Source organism: Callorhinus ursinus, unplaced genomic scaffold, assembly GCF_003265705.2.
Source record: "Callorhinus ursinus isolate GAN/ISIS: 27379988/994484 unplaced genomic scaffold, GSC_fseal_2.0 scaffold4, whole genome shotgun sequence".
NCBI lineage: Eukaryota > Metazoa > Chordata > Mammalia > Carnivora > Otariidae > Callorhinus > Callorhinus ursinus.
This window is the reverse complement of record NW_027397066.1, coordinates 128001115-128024670: the sequence shown is the minus strand read 5'-3', so window position 1 is coordinate 128024670 and position 23556 is coordinate 128001115. Positions and strand designations below refer to the sequence as shown.

Genomic DNA, 23556 nt, shown 5'->3' with positions numbered 1-23556 from the left:
TGTGTGTGTGTGTGTGTGTGTGTGTGTGTGTGTGTGTGTGTGTGTGTAAACAGGAGTTTGGGTTATGGATTTGGGGTGATTGTGAGACAATTTGGTAAAACTAGTAGGCTCAATAGAGGAGTTTGGCTGGAGATAATAGAATTGGTTGTCATTAGCTTCTATGTGATAGTTAAAACTCTAGGTTTCAAAGAAGCTGCAGAGAAGGAAGGAGCTAGCAACAGAGAACAACAGTGCTGCCTGAGAAGTGATACCAAGAAAAGGATGATACCAAGGGAAATTGAGGGACAAGAGAGTTGCAAAGAAGAGGGAGTGCTTGTTCAATAAAGTAAAAAGCTATAGAAATGGTAAAAGATCCAGGAGATTTAACAACCAGTTTTGGGTGTTTTGTTTTGTTTTTTTTTTCAGACTTATTTATTTATTTATTTGAGAGAGAGTGAGCACAAGTTGGGGAGGGCAGAGGGAGAAGGAAAAGCAGAAGCAGACTCCCTGCTGAGCAGGGAGCCTGACATGGGGCTCCATTCCAGAACCCTGGGATAATGACTTGAGCCAAAGGCAGGCGCTTAACCAACTGAGCCACCCAGGTGCCCCTAGCAGCTAGGGTACCCCTAGCAGCTAGTTTAAAATTTAGTTTTAATGGAGTAAACACAGATTGCCGAGGTAGTAGAGTTAAATAGGAATGAGGAATCAGTTAAAAAACATAAAAAATAGGTATTGTCATGTGAACTGAGAAACAGTGTTCAATATCATTTCTAGTAAAGATATATATGATTGATGAACCATGTGGATTTAAAATGTTCAAAACCATAAACCTTAATGAATATTTGCTGCTTACATGAATACTTGCATCATGCTCCCCATATTGTTCATTTTGTGTTGCTTTTGTAAACTCCATTATTAAGGACCTATTCAGTCAATTTTGTAGTCCTTGGAAGATTTTCACCTTAAGTTACATCTATGGTTTCCCAGTTAACCACAGTATAAGCGATGGGGAAGTAGAATTACTCAATAATGTGCTTTTGAAGTATCAATCTTTTTAGTCACATATTTGTTTTTTTATAGCTTGTGTTAAAATAACAAGAAATTTGATAAAAGGAAAAAAATGATAAGTATTAAGGCTAGATTTCTACTCCATTTTAAAAATACTACACAGAACATGTTCAGTTTAAAAATGTGTTTAAGGTTATCGATACTGTGTTTGTGACGTGGCTTGAAGTTCTTTGGTAAAGAAAGTGCATAATTGGCTTTAAAAGATTTAATAAATATTTACTCACTAAAAAGATGTTTTGAGGAATAAGCTGAACATTTTTGGCTTTGGGTAGGTGCTGAGGATAACCGTGGTGAAAAATGGAAGTCTTTTTTGTTAGGGAGCTTAACTTCTAGTGGGAAGATAACACAGATAACAAATGGGTGGACAGATAGATAGGCATTTACTGTATTGCAGACACTAGTCTAGTGCTTTTATACATTGCTATGGAGAATAGTAAAACAGGGCAAGGGTGAAAGGGAATGTGATGCAAGGGAGTTATTATTTTAAATAAGATGATTAGGGAAAGTGTCGTTGCTTAGGGAACATTTGAACTGAGTCCTGAAGAAAGTAATGGGAAGAACCATGTGGATATATGAGGAGAGCATTCAGGCAGAGGGAATGGCCAGCGCAAAGGTTCCGAGATAGCAGCATATTTTCTTCTTCAAGAAGGAACAGCATTAGAAAGAGTGAAGCAAAGTGAAAAAGAGAGACTAGAATATAAACTCAGAGTGGTGGGGGTGTGTGTAGATTATTATACAGAGACCAACAGGCAACCATAAAAACTCTTTTATTCTGAGTGAACTTTTATTCTGAGTGAAATGGGAAGCCCTTGGTGGATTTTGAGTCAACGAATGATATGATGTGACTTACTTTATCGTATATTCTAGATACTGTTAATCAGTTTGGCCATAGTAATTAATAAACAAATAACTTGGAGTGTAGAAAGTTCATCATATGAACTTGGAATGTTAGTAAGTGGTGGGGCCACAAGAGGGCTCCTGATGATCAGGGAGCTTCCTTTAGGGGTCAGGGAAAATCCTAAGCTGCTTGCAGAAGGTGCTATAAGCTTTGAGTTATCCTTCCCAGTGATCAGTACAATTTGGTTTATTTTCCTGCCATCTACATCTTAAAGCTTCTCAAATGACTTTGTTGCTCATGTCCAATGAATTGTACCCTGCCATGTAATGCTAAAAATGTCTAAAAATTGCACAGTCATTTGGAGGCTTTGGCCGTTTGCTTAAGTCACCCCTTGTTTTATTAGTGTAACTAGTGTTCCCCTGTTACTTAGATTTCAAGGTAATTTCAAGGTTAGTGTTTGCTGTGGAAACAGCTCTAGTTCACTCTGAGACAGGGTTTCAGAGCTCAATTTGTTTAACATGTGAACTTGCCCACATTGATTCCTTTAAGCATCCTAAAATAAGTTCAAGTGGTTTTAAGTAATCAAAGATCTTTTGAAAAGCAAGGTTCATGAGAAACTAGTTATAAGTTTCTGAGAAACTAGTTTTTAAAAAGCACTGGAATTCGGTCTGAGGTGTCACTAAATCAACAAGGTATAATGGCTAAACGTTACCCAGTATTTTCTAGGACTTGGGTAAAGTCCTGGAGTAATTCTCTTCTATCACAGTAACCTTATTTCTGAATTTTTTTGAAGAGCAAAATTATTATAATACTTCTTCATCCTAGGATGGAGGTGACTGTAGGAATCTCTTCTTTTAGGCATCCTTAGGTTCAGAACTGTCACTGTAATGAAAAACACTGCCAGAAGAACCCTGTTCTGCCCACTTACAAAGGGAAAAATGATGCCCTTCTCACCCTTTTTCTTTCTAGCAGTTACTTTATACAAAGTATAACTTTATTTAATATGAGCTATCTAAACTTCTGATTTATTTGAAGAAGTTAGTGATGAATGTCTGTTAGAGCTTCCAATTTCTTTGATCATTTATCCTTTGTTATATTTCCAGAAGCAGCCAATAGGTAATGCTGTGGCTTCTTTGTTGATATCTCAAAATACTGTGTGAATCTTGCATTGCAAGTAGTGCCCTGTCTAGAGGACTTAGATAAAGTAGGTACCATCCACCCTCATTATTTGTAGATTCTGTATTTGCGAATTTGCCTACTCACTACAGTTTATTTGTGACACCAAAAATCAATATTCACGATGCTTTCACAGTCATTTGTGGACATGAGGATGCACAGAGTGGCAAAAAATCACTTGGCATGCACATTCCCATCTGAGGTCAAACAAAGTGACACTCTGCCTTCTTGTTTCAGCTCTCATACTGTAAACAAGTGTCCTTTTCATGGTCAATTTAGTGAAATATTTGGCTGTTGAAAATGGCCCCCAAGCATAGTGGCGAGGTGCTGTCTAGTGTCGAAATGTGCCTTGTGGAGAGCATATAGGTGTTAGATAAGCTTTGTTCAGGCATGGGTTTATGGTGCTGTTGGCTGTGAGTTCAGTGTTAATGAATCAACAATATATATTAAGTACATGTCTTTAAATAGAAATATACACTTGAAAAGATTCTATATCGATCAGTTGGCCAAAATGTTGTGACCAAAGCTTGCAGGAAGTTAACCCTGTGTTCCCCGTAGGGGCAGTGGTTCAGTATTTGTGATAACTTTATAGAACACAATTACTACAAATAATGAGAATGGACATGTTTAGTTAAGGTGGTGATTTATAGAGACTTTAGGTATCTGAAATATTTCATAATTCCCTCTCTCTAAACCGTTGTTTTAGGTTTGTTTAGATACATACATCCAGAGTTATTTATAATGTAAAATCTGATTTTACCATGGGTTCTGGTCAGGTTAAAAGTCATTGATTAACTTGTAAAGAAACTTTTCTAAACATTATCCTCTAGAAAATTAAAATGTACCTAAAACATATTGAGTGTTCAGTAAATATTTGTTTTATAGTAATAATCTTTGAGCATTGTAGTGATTCTGGTTTTGGAAAAGAAGCCAGTATTTGCCCCTCACCCTGCTCATGCGCACTTGCACACACTTTCTCTCTCAAATAAATAAATAAAAATCTAAAAGAAGGAAGTGTGCATTTTTGGGGTTAATATTTTATTAACTTCTGCTGCATGGACAGTTTCAAGTTTTAGATCAATTGTTTTTTAACGTGGGGCTTTATAAACTATTTTTAAAAAGGTTCTCCCCCCCTTATAAGAATACTTAGTTGATTCTGATTTCCTATTACTAATTGGATAAATGCTTATTCTTTTAATTAGGTCATTAGCTTACTTAATAGATCATTATTAGAAAAAACTAATTTCCTAAAAATACTGGGTTTTTTGTTTAAATTTGAGTTTATGAATACCAACAAAATGAAATTTTCATTTCTGTTTTCCATTCCCAAAATGGGTCGGAGAGCTCCAATCCAACATATATACTACTTGGACAAATTTTTATGTAAGTCTGTCAGATATTTTCAGCCTCTTCAAATATTCTGGGATTCCTAGAATCCGACTTTATATTGGCTGTGCTTTAAATCTGATTCTTCTACTTGGATTTACTATTTTTGATCAGGTCTATCTGTAAGAATCTGTATTATTTTGAAAGCTATTTATATGCCATGGTTGTAAATATGAGTCAGTTAACTTTATTGGCTTGAATTAAAGACGCTTTCTTCTCTGTTCCTCTCAATATGACACTAAAGTTACACAATGATAGTGATTTGACTTTTTATTATTCCTAACTAGTAACAGAAGTGTTCACTGATGATCAGTACTAGTACTATTTTAGAAATGCCAGTCATAAACTTTCTGTTTGTTGATAGGCTACTTACCAATAGTCTCCTCCCTATTTTGCACATATTCTTTAGGATTAGTTTTATGACCTTTGTTCTTTCATTTTTTTCACCTTGTAAGTTGCTCTTAATATGTCATTTAACCAGTTTTTATCTCTTTAAAAGATGCCTGTTTGGTTGGCACACAAAGGGCAATTTGCTTGGGATCTGCATTATTACAGGCAGTGACCCTAATTTCATGCTGTTCTATGCATAAACATCCAAGTGAAAAATGTCCTTATTAGTGTTAGGAGAACTAGACTTTAGATGCAGTTACTAAACCAAGTTTTTAATTCTTGGACGGAAACCTATGAATAGTGGATTTACCTTTATATACATTGGGATACTATATATATTCATTTGCGTAGGTCAGTGTTTTTCAACATGTTATTTTTAACATGCTTTTCTGTGATGTTTTCATAGTTTGTCTTTGACATATATGAATCAGTAAGATTTTGATGACCTTTATTTTCTGTAGTTTATTATTTTATTTTTTGTAGAAAACAACAGATATATTTAATGTGCTTTTTTTTTAAACTCTACTTCCTGCCTCAGATAGAAATTTTGTTATTGTGCTTATCCGAGTTGTAAAGAATCACTTGACTTTTAAAAGCCACTTTTAATATATATTGCATCATGATTTATTGATTATATTTGATCATCAAAATCTCACAAACCTAGTAAATTTTCTTTCCTCTCTCCCTAGGGGACTATTTCAAACCCCTTTCTTCATATTTCTAGCACCTCCTCTCCCAAGATCACTGATGATAATGGCGACGTTGCTTCCTACTTTAAAAAGAAAAGGACAATAATTGAAGGAATGAGTAGGGAATTTCTAGACTTCTACCACTTATAAAAAATCCACCTGTTTCCAACTGTTTCCACATTGAGAAATATGGTAAAAAGAAATAAATATGAAGTACCTATAATACCATTCTTCTTTCCCATCTTTTACTATAAATGAAGTATCCATTTTTTAAACTAAAACTAGTCCTTCCAATTTTGAACTCATTCTCATCATCCCCTTTTAATTACTTACGAATATCACTTCACCATTTCTTCTCTTTCTCGATTACATTATCCACTTTTTGTTTTGTGCTGGATCATTCTTGTCAGTATACCGATATACTGCTAGTTTTCCAATCTTAAAGAATAAAAAATTTTCTCTTGACTCTGTTTTCCCTACCAATTACCACTCCCTTTAGTTTGTTCTTTTTTTGTAGCAAATTCGTAACTTGCTCGTACCCCTCATCTCTATTCTCTCTTCCTAGTCTCTTAAATCTACTTTAATCAGATTTCAACTAATAAAACTCCTGTTACTGGTGACTTCCACGTTACTGAATCCAATGGTCAGTTCTTTCTCTTCATCCTACTTGATCTCATCGACAGTTGTCATTTTATACTTTCTCCTCCTGGGTATGCTTTCTTAAGGGCCTTGAAGATGTCACTCATTCCCAGTTCTCCTTGTTAGTCATCTTTGTTGGTTACTCTTTCTCTCAGAATATTGGAGTGTCTCACAGCTCAGTCATTGGAACTCTTCTCTTTCTATATTTAACTTCTAGTTGTAATTAGAATCAAAAAATCCCCCCCCCACACTACAGCTTTTTTCTTAGAAAATGTCGATTAGAGAAAATAAAATGAAATACTCCTATTTTAAAACTACCTTTCAGACTTTCAGACCCCATTTCAAAACTTGCAATGAGAACTATGGCCCTTTGGGGCATTCACCTCTAGTGGCAAGGGTTTGAAAAGTAAATAAGGCTGTTTTATCTGAAGACCATTGTGATATACTATAATGGACTTATTCTTAGGACATGATAGAAGATGGATATTGTATTTCTTATATCTCATAAACCTTAAAGATATTTTTAGAAGGAATTTTATATGAGCTTGGGCAGTGTGTTGGCATGATTTTATGTAACCTCAAACATGTCCATATAGATATCTGCAAAGGACGAAATTTAAGAATGAGCATTATGAAAAGATTCTATATCAGATCAAATTTTAGAGTCTATAAAACATAAAAGCAAATGTGTTTGATACATAACATTTGAGAAATAATGGTTAAAATTAAGTTTAAGGCACTTATAATAACCACTGCCTAAATGTAGTTTATATTTTGAAATATTGTCTTCTAGTCTTTATGCGGTTTAAAAGTCATGCTGTGATCATATAATTACCTGTATTTTGCCCTTAGCATAATACAAACATCCATGTTCTCACAATTTTTTAAAATGCACATCGTGTTTAGGGATTGCACTATATATATCCCATCTCATGGATTCCTTTGTCTTGAACATTTGGGTTTTGATTATTTTTATTTACATTTATTTTTATTTTTTGCTTTTGTGGATAAAGCTGCAGTGAGCATCCTTTGCATAATTTTTTTTTCTGTTTTAGGATTACTTCCTTAGGATAGATTGCCAGAAGTGGAGTTACTGGGTCAGAGGGTATGAACTTACGAACTTTTTTCCTTTTTTTAAAGAAAATAAAAATAATTTTTTTGTTTATTTGCGCTCCAGTTGATTTATATTCATTATGAAAAATGAAAATCATAATGATTATACTTGGTACCTGTCAGAAAACCATGTCTTAAGGCAAGGTTCTATGATCAGAGAAGTTTGGGAAATTCCTACAGTATAAAAGCCTCTTTATCTTGGTTTACCTCAGTATTTCCTGAACTTAACTGATCATTGAATAGTTTTTTATGATATACTTCATAACATTTTCTGGAAGTTTTATAAAAGATAAAGTTTATGAACTGATCTAAAACTGAATATCATTTTATTGGTTAAATTATGTTTTATTGGTAAAAGCAACTAAATTATAAAGTTTCATTCTAAAATTATTTTTTAAAATATTAAAATAAAGCTGTTTACTATTTGATTTTTGTGTATGTCTTTATAAAGTCTCAATTTTTACATTTTAAACTTTCTATTGGTTCCTAAAGAACATCTCAATAGCGTCAGATACTTTTTACAGTCTTTAGTGAAATGTGGAATATAAACATAGAACATAAAAGTGGAAGATAATGTAGATTGTACAAACCTTTTTTTCCCCCCCATTTTTCCCTACAGAATGTGAAATCCTTTGCATCTTCTGATAGTCTAGCTAAGGTCCAAGAAGTAGCAAGCTGGCTTTTGGAAATGAATCAGGAACTGCTCTCTGTGGGCAGCAAAAGACGACGAACTGGAGGTTCTCTGAGAGGTAACCCTTCCTCAAGCCAGGCAGATGAGGAACAGATGAATCGTGTGGTTGAGGAGGAACAGCAGCAGCAGCAGCAACAGCTCAGACAACAAGAGGAGGGGCACACTGCAAGGAATGGTGAGGTCGTCGGAGCAGAACCTAGACCTGGAGACCAAAATGATTCCCAGCAAGGACAGTTGGAAGAAAACAATAATCGATTCATTTCGGTAGATGAGGACTCCTCGGGAAACCAAGAAGAGCAAGAAGAAGATGAAGAACATGCTGGTGAACAAGATGAGGAGGATGAAGAGGAAGAGGAAATGGACCAGGAGAGTGATGATTTTGATCAATCTGATGACAGTAGCAGGGAAGATGAACATACACATAGTAACAGTGTCACAAACTCCACTAGTATCGTGGACCTGCCTATTCACCAGCTCTCCTCCCCATTCTATACAAAGACAACAAAAGTGAGTATATTTAGTCTGCTGTTCCTGAGACATTTACCTGTCCATATTAATTGGAATGAAACTTTCCTCACAGTCATTGTTATTGCCACAAAATTAATCTTCAGATGTGTAATAATAAAATGAACTAAGTTTTGTTTTACGGAAGGTATTAGAAATAGAAGTACTGGTATTGGGAAAATGTTACTACAAATAGAGGGAAAGTAATTGATCCTATTACTATGAAAAATCATTAATATCAAATTTTATTATAAATTTTATCCCTGTGACAGGGGTTAGTGGTTTGTGTGCAGTAGAGAGGGTTGGAGAGAAATATGATTTATGTAAATCAAGTAGTAAAGAATCTTGTCTTATTTACAAAATGCAGGTGGTTGGGGTGGGCTGTGTATTCGCAGGTGTTACTCCAAGGTAAAAGTTACTGTCCGGTTTCTGCCACTACTTCCCTTATTTGCAGTTTTTTGTTTTCCTTCCCATTCCTAGGAGACAGCTCTGTTGTATGTGCCTCCTTACCTCATTCAGCTAGTGGTAGCCCCTGGAGTTAGCCATAGACATGTTTTTTGTTTTTGTTTTTAGTGAGAGAGAGTGTGGACATGTGTGCAGCCAGGTGTGTTGGGGGGAGTGGCAGAGAGAGGGAGAAAGAGAATCTTAAGCAGCTTCCATACCCAGCGTGGAGCCCAACACCGGGACTTGATCTCACGACCCTGAGGTCATGACCTGAGCTCAGTCAAGAGTTGGATGCTTAACTGACTGAGCCACCCAGGCATCTCTTAGCCATAGGCCTATTTTAAAAGGTGGCTAGTTAGACTCCTGTCTAAACCAGAGACATCTTACCAACTCCAGGACTTGGTGATTAATCTAGTGCTGAGAAAAACAATTTTGTTGGATAGAGTCCTTTGAAGCTATACCAGAGAATAGGGACTGGAATATACTATCACTGCTTCCCAGTGTTGTCTTTGTTACTAGATAGGCGGGAAGGTCCTGAAACGTTGAAGTCTGTCTGAAATGGAAGGAGGAAGTGATTGGGCAACTGCAGTAAAGTTGAAATTGCCAGGGCTTGTTCTTTGGGATGGCATGTGGGCTTCTTTCCTCAAAATATTCTTGGGTGTTGTAGCTCTTAAAATTATGGTTATGACAAGAGGTGGGGATTGTAGAGAAAAAGAAGTAGCATTATTTCTCTCACTCCCCGATCTTTCTATCGTATTCTTCTCTGCACCCCCCCATCAATTTATAGTCATAATGAAATGAGATAGTGCTCGGGCTTTGCTTCGAAATAATCCTGAAGGGGAGAAGAGGAAAGAGGGTATAGATTTGCCACGAGTTGCTGATTGTTGAAGCTGGGTTGCAGAATTGGGGTGGTTCATGGGTATTTTTCTGTGTGGTTTTTAAAGTATGTTTAAACTATTCCATAATCGAAACATTTTTAAGTTGTAAAGAATGTGAATACACCCATACAGACCCCGGAAAATGATAATAAAGGTTGGAAATAGGAGTTTTCTTTACATAGCTTGGTCTTGTTGACTAGCTCCTAATTAAGTCAAGTAAGTGCTGACCTCTCTACATTGAATTTTATTTTCTCTGTATTTTGGTGCTATTGAAATTATGGGAAATTCAATACAACATCATGTACTTTTCACTGGAGTTAGAATTTATTTTAATCAATATTTTAGGCAGTCTGTTTTAAGAGGAGAAAAAGTAAAAAGAATTATACTCAGAATGAATGAGGCATTATGTAGCACAACTTCTATCCTTTCTTTCCCCCTCAGGCTTCTGTGCTCATAGATCTTTATGTTTGCATGCTTTTTGGTTCTTTATCATTTTAAAATTAGATAAAAATCATGAATATCCATGTAGAGTAGACTTATAAGCTAAACAGTTCTTTGGAATGGAACATTTTAATTCAAATAATAGCTTATTTTATAGACATTGAAATAATGTCCATAGTAGTTTGTCCTCTTACTCTTATTTGCTTATTTTTAAATTTTACAGTGAATCATCAGTTTAGCCCATAAACAATATACAAACAGATGTAACATCATCTCCTTTAATGTAACCTGACCTGGAATAAAAAATCTCAGATGCTAGGTTTAATACTTGAATTGCTTTTATCATTTTTGCTTAAGGTTGTGAAACTTAAAACTCTTTCTAAAACATGTTTATCCCTAATTTCCCTAGCCTGTCTGCAAGTTTAGATTTTATTTAGTTGGTTTGATCTAAGAAGAAGCTGGCTTCAGTAGTGGTTTATATCCATTCTACCATCTCTGTCTCAAGGTGTTGAAGCAGTGCTTTGAATCTCAGCCAGATGGCTCTACCAGTCATAGCTACCGCCCTGCTTTGTTGGTAAGGCTAAGACCTTTTATAATGCAATCCACCCAGCTTTTGTCCCCCAGTCTCTTGATCTTTCTCCCTCAAGGTTACTACATGAAAAGAGGGGGTTTATGTCTTTTTTTTTCTGAGGGTTCAGGTTGGGGGGGGGTTAGTATTTTATTGCATTATCTTATTTAAGAAAGAAGTTTAATCAAAACTAAGCCTTGTTGAACAATGCAAAACTCTCAATGAGTTCTGCTATATTTTAAATTAAAAACAAGAAAGCCATCTAGACAAAACATCTTTTTCCAAAAGGAGAGGTCATCAGATTGTTCTGTAGGAAAACTACCAGTACAAAGGTCTGACAGATGCTCTATCGTTTTTTCTTCCCCCTTCAAGATGAAACTGTAAACAGAACTTTTAGATATGTCTTACACAGTTATCTGGTTATCTCCTTAAAAACAAAGTAACAATTTTAAGTCAGTTTTTTCTAGTATCTTTTGAGTCATGAATGCAAATTGTTGTGCTGTACATACAAGGCCGCAGAAGTGGACTGAGTACTAGTGACGGCAGGGAGAGATGTATATATGTGCATAGGTGTTCATGTGTGTACGCATATGTATGTTATGTATGTATGCTTGTGCTCACACTTGATGTACTGTCTATCTTGAGGTCATTTTCCTGCACAAAAATGGCAAGAAGAATATAAACTAATTGACGGCCAAGGCAACAATGCCCGTCCACAAAGTAGTATTTCAAGTTGAAATTGGCCCATTTTCCTTTTTCTCTATTCCTGGATCTCTTCTTTAGGATTATTCCCAGAGTACTTTATTTTTTCAACAACACTAAAGATGTCACCTCTTACTTCATTGCTTATAAAGAAAATGTCAGTCACCCATATATATAAATCTTTTTAATATAGTAAATAAGGAAGAGCTCTCATTATTTCAAAGACTTTATTTTGGAGCAGCTTTAAATTCTTGATCATTATAAACATAAAACACTTCTCCAGACATTACCCTAGACCACAATTTCTTTTAAATCTTCTTAAACTGTGAGTTTTGAGAAGAGTAGAGGTATAAGAATCATTTAAAAATATCCCTTTTTTTCATGTTAATATGGGATTAGCCATAGTTTTACCCAACATAGCTTTCAAGTGTTATTTTATTTTATTTTTTGGCAGTTTCTTAAACATTCCCTGTGGACAGCCGTACTTATTTATTGGTCATCCTGAACATGCTGTTTCTCAAATATGATATTGAGAAAAAAGATTTTTTAATCCTTCCTTGCATTGATCTTTTCTTTGAAAACATATTGAAACTATCAAAACTCTTTGGACAATCTTTTTCCCTCTAGTCACCAAAGATTTGTTCATATGGGAGGCTATGCAATAATATGCATTAGAAATTTCAGACCATCTTAATGTTAAAAGTCAAGGGTACTGGCAGTCAGGAATTGGTATTTATTAAGCCCATACTGTTTGCAAGTCCCTATGATAGGTAAGTAAGTAGAAGTTACAGAGAGGCCAAATAATTCACCCCAAAATCACACTGTAAGTGACCAGAGATTTTAATCCAGATCTGCCTAATTTCAAAAAAAAACACCCTTTCTTTCCATGTGCTATGCTGCCCCCTATGGTAGAATTTGGCAAACATTACTACGTAAGATTTTCTGCAGAACTGCAGGCAGGTCTGTCTGGGTTCTAGACTGTGGAGTGTGAAGGCTTTCTAATACTGTGTCACATTTTAAATCATCAGAGCTACCCTTTAGAAAGGGTATAGAGAGCTCAGTTAAGTGCTTTTCTCTGTGGTAGCTAGCAAAGATTAATTGAAGATATGAAGAAGGCTCAAGGCTAAAATTGTAACAAGAAGAAATGACAGTGAAATTTGAGATCAGAGAACAGATATCACCTTTTCGAGAGTACATCAAACGTGCTTCTTAACCAGGAGTTGTGTGCTGGCTATTTCTGTGTATTTGACTAGTCTGCCTACAAATTATAAAGTCCACTTGCTTCCTCTAATAGGAATTCCCATCTTTTCAGTCTTAATTCCCTCTCTACAAGCCTTATCATATTAAAAAAGTTCTTGTTTTCTAAAGAGATGCCCAGCCCATACATAAGACTCCTTTTATGTTTAATGCAGAGTGGCAACTCATTTTCTGCTAAAATGAAAAGCAGATAAGATTACTATTAGGCCAATAGTAATATTGATCATTCTGATGTTTTCACGAAGAGAACTATGTTTGAGCACCAATTTCTGCTTTTTCCATGTCTCTCTTGTTGCCTTCCATCTTTCTCACATAGTTTCATTCCTTACATCAAATCAGTCAATTTTTTTTTCCCATCCCGATTGTTAGATTTCTCCTGGCAACTCAATAGCTTTTTTATCCTTTTTTTGAGTCAAGTAAGAAATAAATGTCTATTAAAATAGACAAAAGTCTAAGGCTTTTTCTTGTTTCTAGGTTCTAAACAACAGAGAAATTAGGCACAAGGATCACTAGCTAATCAGGGGATCAGAATAACAGTTGTGTGTCTAGTCATCCTCCAACCACTCCCTTGCACCAGAGCTCCTGGGGAACTTTGTAGGACAATGTGGCTAACATCTGAAGTGTAACAGGCTCTAAATTCTACTCTGTTGTAGGTAGAGCTCTAGAGAGTGGTGGCTGCTTCAGCAGTCCCTCACCTTGTCTTGTTCTTGTTAAGACAAACAACTTAAATTCAGATTCTGTTAGGTGAAAACACATCCAGAGAGCAGGTGCTATGTAAGGCAGTTATCTTGAATAACATCCACTAGAAAAGATAACCCAGTGAATAGAGCCAGGCTTCCCACCTTTGTGAAGGAGGGCACACTAGAAATATTCACTCAGTCTAGTTTAACCTAATTTTAAACCTGTGGATTCACTCATATGTGGGATTGAAGAAACAAATGAGCAAAGGGGAAAAGAGAGGGGGGCCAAACCAAGAAACAGACTCTTAACTATAGAGAACAAACTGATGGTTACCAGAGGGGAGGTGGGTGGGTGGATGGGTGAAATAGGTAGTAGGGATTAAGGAGGGCACTTGTGATGAGTACCAGATGTTGTATGGAAGTGTTGAATCATTATATTGTACACCTGAAACTAATATTACATTCTATGTTAACTAACTGGAATTTAACTAAAAAATGTAAACATGTGGGGAGGATAGTGGAGATGGAGGGAAGGGAACACACTGGAGGAGATGGATTTTCCCCAAACATGATACAGTGATAAGAGCTTTTCACATTTGAACTTGCATTCACATTCTGATCTTGCCACAGTGACAATAAGCATGTAATCTCATTGGACTGTTTCTTATCTGTAAAATAAGACTATAATACTTATTAGGCTTTTTGTAAGGATTAAGTAAAATGATATATGTAAAGCAAGTACTGCAGTGCCTGGGCCACTTAGGTAGTTTACAGATGTAGGCCTGTGACCTCATTTTGTTCTCCTATTCCCACCCCTAATCTCACAGAATACACTTCATTCCCCACAGCAGATACCAATCTGTGTATTTTTAAATGACCTTTAGAGTCCAGTCATCATATATCACCCTCTAGTGGGAAAAAATATAAATAGAGAAATAGATAAATACTTTAAAGAGTACACTTGAGGATTGGGAACATACTATAATAAGCTGAGCCCATCTCTAATAAAACTAAAACTAAAAATATGACATAATTTCCAAAGGGATGCTATTTACAGATCTTTCCAGTTGATAGGTATGTACCATTTCCTTAAGTAGAATTTGCCAAGTTTCTCTAAACTTTGTTCTTTTAAAACATCTGTATATCTAAATGCCTTGTGAATCTTACAATTGGATGCTAAAATGAATTTCAGTTTATTATCAATTTCTAATTAATTCCTGTTAGTGCAGTTTTAAAAATATTTGTTGACATTATTTTAAACCATAATAGGTCTAAATGTTAGTCATGTTTAAATCTGTATCTGCACTGCCAAGTAATTAAAGATTATTTTAATTATGGATTTTCCTTCTACCCCCAAAAAACAGTCATCCCATAGAATGGAGAATTAAAAAATTTTTAATAGTGTTCCATTGGTTTTTGCCTTATGCGGATGCCAAACTTCTCTGAAGTATCCACAAATAGTTATCCTGAAAATGTTCCTGATGTAAATTGTTTCATATGTGTATAATTACGATGACCTGATCTATGTTAATATTGTGTTTGTTAGTGATGGGGAAGATGTTATAAAGAGGGTAAAAGAGTATAATGGGTTCTGTTTTCACTTTGGTACATAACTCCAGAATGATGTCTCGAGCTCTCATCCTTCACCCAAGCCTCAGTCCTGCATTTCCAGCTGTCTCTTGGGCATTGTAGTCGTGGAGCTAGGATTTGAACCCAGATCTCATTCTGGGTCCAGGTTGCACTTTTGTTAAAATTTTGAAGTTCAGTGAAACAGTAATTTTGGGAGGAGGTGGGCTATTGAATAACCCATAAAGCTACTACTCTAACATCTGTTTTCAGGCTACCAAAAGTTAACCCAACCCAAGTTAGCCGAACTGCCTTTCAGAGTGACTATACTTTTGCACTTCCACCAGCAGTAAGTGAGAGCTCCTGTTGCCTGCTTTTGTTGTCAGTGTTTTGGATTGTGGCCATTCTAATAGGTGTGTAGTGATACCTCATTGGAGCTTTAATTTGAAATTTTGTAATGACATATGATGTTCAGTATCTTTTCATATGCTTTTTGCCATCTTCTTTGAGGTGTCTGTTTAGATTTTTTTTGCCCGACTTTTAATTGGGCTGTCCATTTATTTATTGTTGAGTTTTAAGAGCTCTTCATATATTTTGGTTAACAGGCCTCTATCATATTGTTTCTTGCAAGTATTTTCTCCCAGTCAGTGGCTTGCGTTCTCATTCTCTTTGACATTATCTTTCACAGAACAGAAGTTTTTAACTTTAATGAAGTCCAGGTTATCAATGATTTCTTTCATAGACTGTGCATTTATTTGGTGGTGTTTCTAACAAGTCCTCTCCATACCCACCAAGGCCCCATCTCCATTTTCTTCTATGTTACCTTCTAGGAGTTTTCTAGTTTGTGTTTTACTGTTAGGTCTATGATCCATTTTCAGTTAATTTTTACATGTGTATGTCCAGTTGTTATGGCACCATTTGTTGAACAGATGATCTTTGCCCCATTGTGTTGCCTTTGCTTCTGTGTCAAAGATTGAGTATATTTATGTAGGTCTGTTTCTGGGTTCTCTGTTATGTTCCTTTTTTGTTTGTTTGTTTCTTGTATTCACAACATTTTTCCGGGGTGACTTGTGGAAGTCATCTTTGGATAGCTCTTCTCTGTTGAATCACAACCCTAGTGGGGTATAGTTTGAGTAGGTAATATTAAGCAGAGTTGTGTGCTGAAAAGAGGAGGTAAGAAAAGCTGTTTATCTGCTCTTCTCTCACTAGGCATACGCCTTGGACTCATCTACTAACCTCCTTGAGCCTTAGTTTCTTCACCATTAAACAGGAATAGAGATAGCTGTCTTTATGGCATACTGTTGTATGGAAGTTTAAATGAGGTGATAAAAGTGATATGCTTTGCAGATTTTAAAAAGCTATGCAAACATATATGATCATTTTTATTGTCCTTATTATTTCCATGTTAGGTGACATGACGATAATCAAGGTGGGGATTTATCCAGTGTTGTTCTTTGTATATTTTTTCTTATTCATTTACTGTTAGGGTTTCTTTTTTTTCCAGTCAAGACATGCGTCTTTGTCCTTGTCCTTGTGATCGGTGAGGGATTCCTTGCAACATGATAAGAGGTGAAACTAAGTTCATTATTGCAAGTGTCAAGACCTACTTATCATGCAGCAATGCTTAAGAAAGCAAGTTTGGAAAGGAAAATGAGGGTATTTTGTTTCTTTGTGTTTTCTTACCAGTACCGCCCTGTCTTGATTACTGTAGCTTTTTAGTAATCTTGAAGTTGGGTGTTACCAATCTTCTTACTTTGTTCTTCTTTTATTGAGTTGGCCCTTTGGGTCTTTTGCCTCTCCATATAAATTTTAGAATCAACTTGTCAATATCCACAAAATAACTTGCTGGGGTTTTGATTGGGATTGTATTGAATCTATAGATCAGTTTGGGAAGAACTGACATCTGGACAATATTAAGTCTTCCTATCCAAGAATATGGACTGTCTCTTTATGTAGTTGGCTCTTCTTTGATATCTTTTATTAGAATTTTGTAGTTTCCCTCATACAGATCTTGTACATACTTTGTTTAAAAGTATTTCATTTGGGGGGTTCTAATGTAAAAGGTAAAGTTTTTTTAATTTCAAATTTGCTGGTTCATTGCTGATATATAGGAAAGTGATGGACTTTTGTAAATTAACTTTGTATCCTACATCCTTGCTGTAATTGCTTATTAGTTCCAAGAGTTTCATTCTTGATTCTTTCTGATTTTCAACATAGATGGTCATGTTATATATGAATAAAGGCAGTTTTATTTCTTCCCTCACAATCTGCATACCCTTTATTTCCTTTTCTTGTTTTACTGCAGTAACTAGGACTTCCAGTATGATGTTGAAAAGTAGTAGTGAGAAAGAACAACCTTGCCTTGTTCCTAATCTTAGTAGGAAAGTTTCTTACCATTAAGTGTGGTATTAGCTGTCAGGTTTTTGTAGATGTTTGTCAAGTCGGGGAATTTCCCCTCAATTCCTACTTTGGTGAAAGCCCTTCTTTTATTCTTTTAAAGATAATTATTATATGTATAATATATACAAAATTCAAAAATTTTCTTATTTCCTTCATCTTGTTTTGACCCTACTCTACCTCAGCAACAGAGGTTTATTTGATATTTCTGAGCATAGAGGAATTTAGGTCACTTTGATACCTTTGCTTAAGCTTTTTCTTCATTTTTTATTTTTATTTAAATTCAGTTAATTAACATATAGTGTAGTATTAGTTTCAGAGGTAGAGTGCTGTGATTCATCAGTCTTATATAATATCCAGTGTTCATTATGTAATGCGCTCTCCTTAATGTCCATCACCCAGTTACCCCATCCCCCCACCCCCTCCTCTCCAGCAACCCTCAATTTTTTCCTGTGATTAAGAGTCTCTTATTTTCCTCATCTTTTATTTTTTTAACTAAAAAAATTTTTTTTAATTTTATTCTTATTTATTAGAGAGAGAGTGAGAGAGCACAAGTGGGGGAGCAGCAGAGGGAGAGGGAGAAGCAGGCTCCCGTGAGCAGGGACCCCGATGCGGGACTCGATCCCAGGACCCTGAGATCATGACCTGAGCCGAAGGCAGTCGCTTAACTTACTGAGCCACCCAGGCACCCCTTCCCCCATCTTTTAAATGTCTTTTTCACCCTGTAGCCTCTTGCAAATTTCTGTCCTCTTGAAGATCCATTTCAAAGCTCACCTGCTTTAAGAATATTTCACAGAACTCTGAGCAAAATCTGTATCTCCATTAGCTCTTTGTTTTCAACTTATATTGTAATTATAGTCAGCTTTTTTTCTAAAATTTATATATATTTAGATTGTTGGTAGACATGATTCTCTAAGTTAGTCTTCTGTCTTACAGGACCGTGTACTTTGCATATAGAAAATATTTAAAAATTGAATTGAACTTTCAGAAAACAAAATCTTTATGTATTTTTACAAACACTGTCTGGTTTAATCCTGTTCCACTTACTGTGAACATTTACAGGGTTTTGAACCTAAGTATAAAACTTTAAATTTGTCCCTTTTAGATTTTCTAGTTTGCTGTTTTCCATTGTACCTCCATTCTCACCCGGTTTCCATTTTGGGTCCTTCTTTATGAGGTTCCTCCTTACCAAGATTATTTTGTTTTAAGATTCTCTCTTCTAGCATTTTCATTGTCCCTCCCAGGTTTGTAGTTCTCACTGCATTTGTATCTACATCCAAATAATTAAATCAGTGATATCTTCAGTGAGGAAATGAAGGCTAGGATGAGACCTAAGGGGTAGGTAGGAATTAGTGTTGTGGGAGGCTGTAAAGAAAGGAAGATGAGGGGGTGCCTGGGTGGCTCAGTCATTAAGCATCTGCCTTCGGCTCAGGTCATGATCCCCCCCCGCATCGGGCTCCCCACTCAGTGGGAAGCCTGCTTTTCCCTCTCCCACTCCCCCTGCTTGTGTTCCCTCTCTCACTGTGTCTCTCTCTGTCAAATAAATAAATAAAATCTTAAAAAAAAAAAAATGAAAACGAGTCATAACTTTGAATAGTGGCAGAATTTCTTTTCTTTCAAAATTTATTTAAATTCAAGTTAGTTCACATATAGTATAGTGATAGTTTCAGAGGTAGAATTTAGTGATTCATCAATTACATATAACACCCAGTGCTCATTAATAGTGGCAGAATTTTTAGAAATAAGTGTAGAGCCTTTCTAGGTGACCATCTGAATATATTGCAGATATCTATGTGGGTTTATATTGAGCAAATTTATTTAAATTTTCTTTGTTTATATTGTTTCTTAATGGTTTACCAGTAGCTGATTGGTACTTCAGAGGGTTATTTTCAGAGTTTCCATGCTATTGGCAACTTAACTTTTCCTTGCTAGTTAGAGGATTGATCTTGATGTCAAGTACAGGAACTTCACAATATCTTCCTATAGTTTGTGAACTTTTAACTTGGAAATATTATTTGCTTAATGTTACATGAAGTGAATGACAGAGCAGGGAGTTTAATTTAGATTTTGCTCATATACCAGTCGTCTCCCCCCATCAATTCCTCCCGCAAACTCCAATCTATAATATACATTTTAAAAATATTTTAAAAATCTGTAATAAACTTGGGTCCATTTTGAAATTAGTGTTTCACCAACTTTAATTTAGACTAATGTCAATTTTAAAATCTTTCATCAGTGATTACAAATTAAGAATCTTACTAAGATTCTTTTCTGCTTGTAAGTCTACTTTTTACTTTGACTGTTATCCTAAAATTCAGTCCCATCTTTGACTTCTCTTCTGGGCAACAGAGTTTTCACTTTATTTCTTTGCTTTGGTTGCTATAATGAATCTCTTATCTATAAATTATGATGAAGAGAAAAGCCAAGTTGGATGAATTATGGAAATAGAACACAGGGAAAAGAAATTATGGTTAGAGAATATAAATTAGGTGTGTTTGAAATACCTAATTTGTAGTCATGACACTATTATTTTTGTTTCTTTGAAAGTTGCTTTAAATTCAGTACTGTTTAGTTTTAATTGAGAAATGCTAGGGTTTTTGTTTTGTTTTTTTTTCTGCTTAGTGTTGGAATTTTTTTTTTATGAGAAAACATTCAAAAGCATTTCAGAATTCTTTCAGTGAATACTCTAAATGTGGGTAGTAATTCAAAAGAAGTAAAGCCACAAGAGATACAACTTATTTGGGTTTTTGTAGAAGTCATACATGAGTATGTTTAGCATATTTAGTAAATCAGAGAAAGTATTATTTTTTTACTATGAAATACATGTAAGAATTAAGAATTCATCTGTTTCTTCAATGAACACTAGAGGGCCATATAGTACCTTATTGCTATTGATAGAGCTGCTTTTAACATATTTAAATATATTTAGTAATTGCTTGTCTCTCTTCTACTTTGTGTTCTGCTTCTTGCTCAGAATTTGAAACTAATATTTAGAATGGTTATGTGCATTGATATGTGAGATACCTAAAGTTGTCCTTTTTTTAAACCAGCAACTACTATACATACTTATAAGATATACTTTTCTTTATTTTGCTATTGTAAAACAACAATAGCAATAAAAAGTGAAGAAAGCGTGAGCGTTAGGATAATTGTATACATGTGCACAAACTTACTGTGCTTTGAGAATATAAGAATGCTTTTAGGAAATTTCTCAAGTATCTGCATATAAATACAGTAAAAACCAAAAGTCTTGGCATTATTAACTGCTCTGGGCTTCCTCAGCATACACGTGAGAAAAGAATGATCCCTCCAAGCTGTCTTGTCCAAATTTCCTCTTGTGTGAGCATTGAAGGTAATTTTGCATGGTGTAGCCACCTCAGCATCCTGAACTAAAAGAATATTTGAACAGATGATTGTTCTTCCTCAATTTCTTTTGGTTGCTTAGAGTGAGGAAATGAAAACTGTAATCTACAGGGTTCAGATAGATAGGGTGAATGAGTGTGAAGAAAGTCCCGATTGAGCCGGTAGGATTGCTTAGGCTCTTATGAACTGCAGGATGTGTGTGTGTGTGTGTGTGTGTGTGTGTGTGTGTGTGTGTGTGTGTGCGCGCGCGCGCGCATGTATGCATGTGCATCTTCCCCAAAAAGTTAATATTCAGTTAAAAAAAGAAAAAACATTGTGCAGGCTCCCAAAAAAACTGGCTTTGAGCTACATTTAACCTATAGACTACTACTGATCTTTTTTGTTTCTTTTTTTGTTCAAGTATAATTGACATATTGATTTTTGATGCCTTATAAAGAAGTTCAATGTCTTAAGTAGAACCTTGGTTAAATTTTTATTTCTCCCCTAGATACACTTTAGAGACTACTTGTCATTAATAATTTTTACATTATGTTTCAGGGAGGAAAATAAGGACATTTTCTCTTTACTATTTTTACATTTTGTGAAGAAAGATTAGGTTGAACTCAGGGGAAACACATTGTTTACAGAGGAGACCCTGTAAGAGGATCATGTGACAGGCCAATACTGCCTTTAAAGACTCAAAAGAAACCTATCTTTTGAGTCTTTTTTCCTTAGATTTGCTAATTGTAATATCTTAAATCATTGCCTCAAATTAGTACTATAATGAAGTGATAGAACTGTGGTTCTAACTTTTACTGAAGAGGTAGTCCTGTTGAATAGTGATAACCTTCTTTTCAGTTTAAATTCATTGCTCTGTAAATAGTATTCTTTAACTGTGATAAAATTATATTTTCTTTGTGTTTGCTGTTTTTTGTATCTATCTAGTTTTCTCAAAACATTTATTGGTATATTTTGACAGATTGACATGAGCTTAAGTGATTAAACACTGAGCTTGAATTCTGATGTTTTTGTTCAGATAATGAAATTAGCTATTCATAGCATAATCTATTTGGCAAATGTTATGTGGTCAAAAGTGTAAAACTAGTAAAAAAAGAAATCAGTATCTGGTTATGGTGAGAGACACCTGAACTGCTTCTTCCTTGAGAAGGAGAAATATTAGATGCTATTGATGAAGACGTTAAAGTATTGTCTTCTTAACATGTATCTGGAGAAAACATTGTCTTACTAGTTAAAATTTGGTTCAGTTTAGCAGTTATGATTGCACCAAAAGAATTGCCATTTTCCTTCTAAGATGTACCACAATTTAACACTAACTTTTATGGGAGTGGGAGGGAGGAAGTTGTTGCATTTAACATTGCTATGCTAGATACCTACATCCACTGTAAGGGCAGTTCATTTCTAAGAGGTTAATGCAGGAGGGACAAGTACAGAATTGAGTGTATGTGGTATTTTACAAAGGTAAAAGATCACTTTGATTCCCTCAAAAGTCAGAAGGTTTGGGAAAATCAGGTTAGTATAGTACTAGAAACATTTCTAGAATATCATTCACCTGTATTAAAACTGGTTTCCATCAGTGACTCCTTGACCATACTGAAATGATTTTCAACCAGAAAACTTTCTTAAGCTCACTTCCCTATATCATAGTTTATAGGAGACACAAATTTGAGAGATAACAAGAGTCAGCAAAGTAATTTAAATGAACTTAATTGACTAAACACAAGACCCAGGGATCCAGAGCATCTCTAAAGAGGGTTACTTTGGAAATTGCAATCCTGATACTGCCATGTTTTCCAATTTCTGAAAAGTCACTGGAATTCTGGAATTTTCAATTTTTTTGTATGTTGGTGTCCAAGTTTTTCAGAGGCATTTCTGTAGGCTGGTTTGATGTATGAACCAGCCATTTTCATTAGACATGATATAAGGAAGAAGCGTGTGCTGTTCATCACTCATTGCATAATTAAAATAGTTTGCATCCAGTGCAGATCCATTAAGGGCATGGAGTTGTTTGGAGTAAAAGTGTAACATTTACACAGTACATTAATGCCTTAATCAGTGACCAAAGGACTTTTTTCTTTATGAATTTAATATACTGGTTTTAGGTGTTAAACTGCCAAATGAATTGGCCTCATTTCAAAGAAATGTGTATCCTAACTTCCACAGGGAATTTGAGGTGGCCTATATATAGGAGAAACACATAGAATAAAATGATCAAATGTACATGAAAATTAGTACCAGGGAGAATACTGGAGTAGACTATGAAGACAAAACCAGGAGAAAAGATAAAGGAATGAACGATGATGAGATGGAGTAAGCTGTTGATAGGATACAGGTTGACCACTCATAGGGGCCTATACCAGTATTCTTCAAAGTGTGACCCTAGACTAGATGTGTCAGAAACATCTGGAGTGCTTATTAACAATGTAAGTTGCTGGGTTACTTTTCAGAACTACTTAACCAAATCACTAGGGTAGGAATGTGCATTTTTAATAAAATCCCACATGATTCTAATGTAGATTAAAGTTTGCAAAACATTGGCCAATTACTTTGTCTCTCTGTTTCCTTGTGGTAAAATTAAGAGGAGAATATTCTGAGTCCTCAGGAAGAGAAAACATGTCAGTCACACACACACACACACACACACACACACACACACACACACACACAAAACCCCTTTTCCTAATATTAAATGAAGGGAATTTCTCACATGGGGCTTCACAAGTGCCTTGAGCAGACTGTGCCCTCAATAACATATCTGTAACAAATGCAAATACAAATAGCAGTAAGTAG

General features: G+C 35.3%; 1 protein-coding gene across 3 annotated transcripts in view; it reads left to right on the top strand.

Annotated features, from left to right (window-relative positions):
• The window catches only part of FBXW7 (F-box and WD repeat domain containing 7), a 221462-nt gene that overhangs the window by 122327 nt on the left and 75579 nt on the right, over nucleotides 1-23556 (top strand). For 2 of the 3 annotated variants that reach the window (XM_025874313.2, XM_073892369.1), the window contains exon 2: nucleotides 7898-8476. In XM_025874313.2, coding sequence (XP_025730098.1) covers nucleotides 7967-8476 — 510 coding nt within the window. In that variant the 5' untranslated portion in view covers nucleotides 7898-7966. Of the gene's footprint in view, nucleotides 1-7220; nucleotides 7271-7897; nucleotides 8477-23556 lie in introns of all 3 variants that reach the window. The other variant, XM_025874315.2, reaches the window with a different exon arrangement.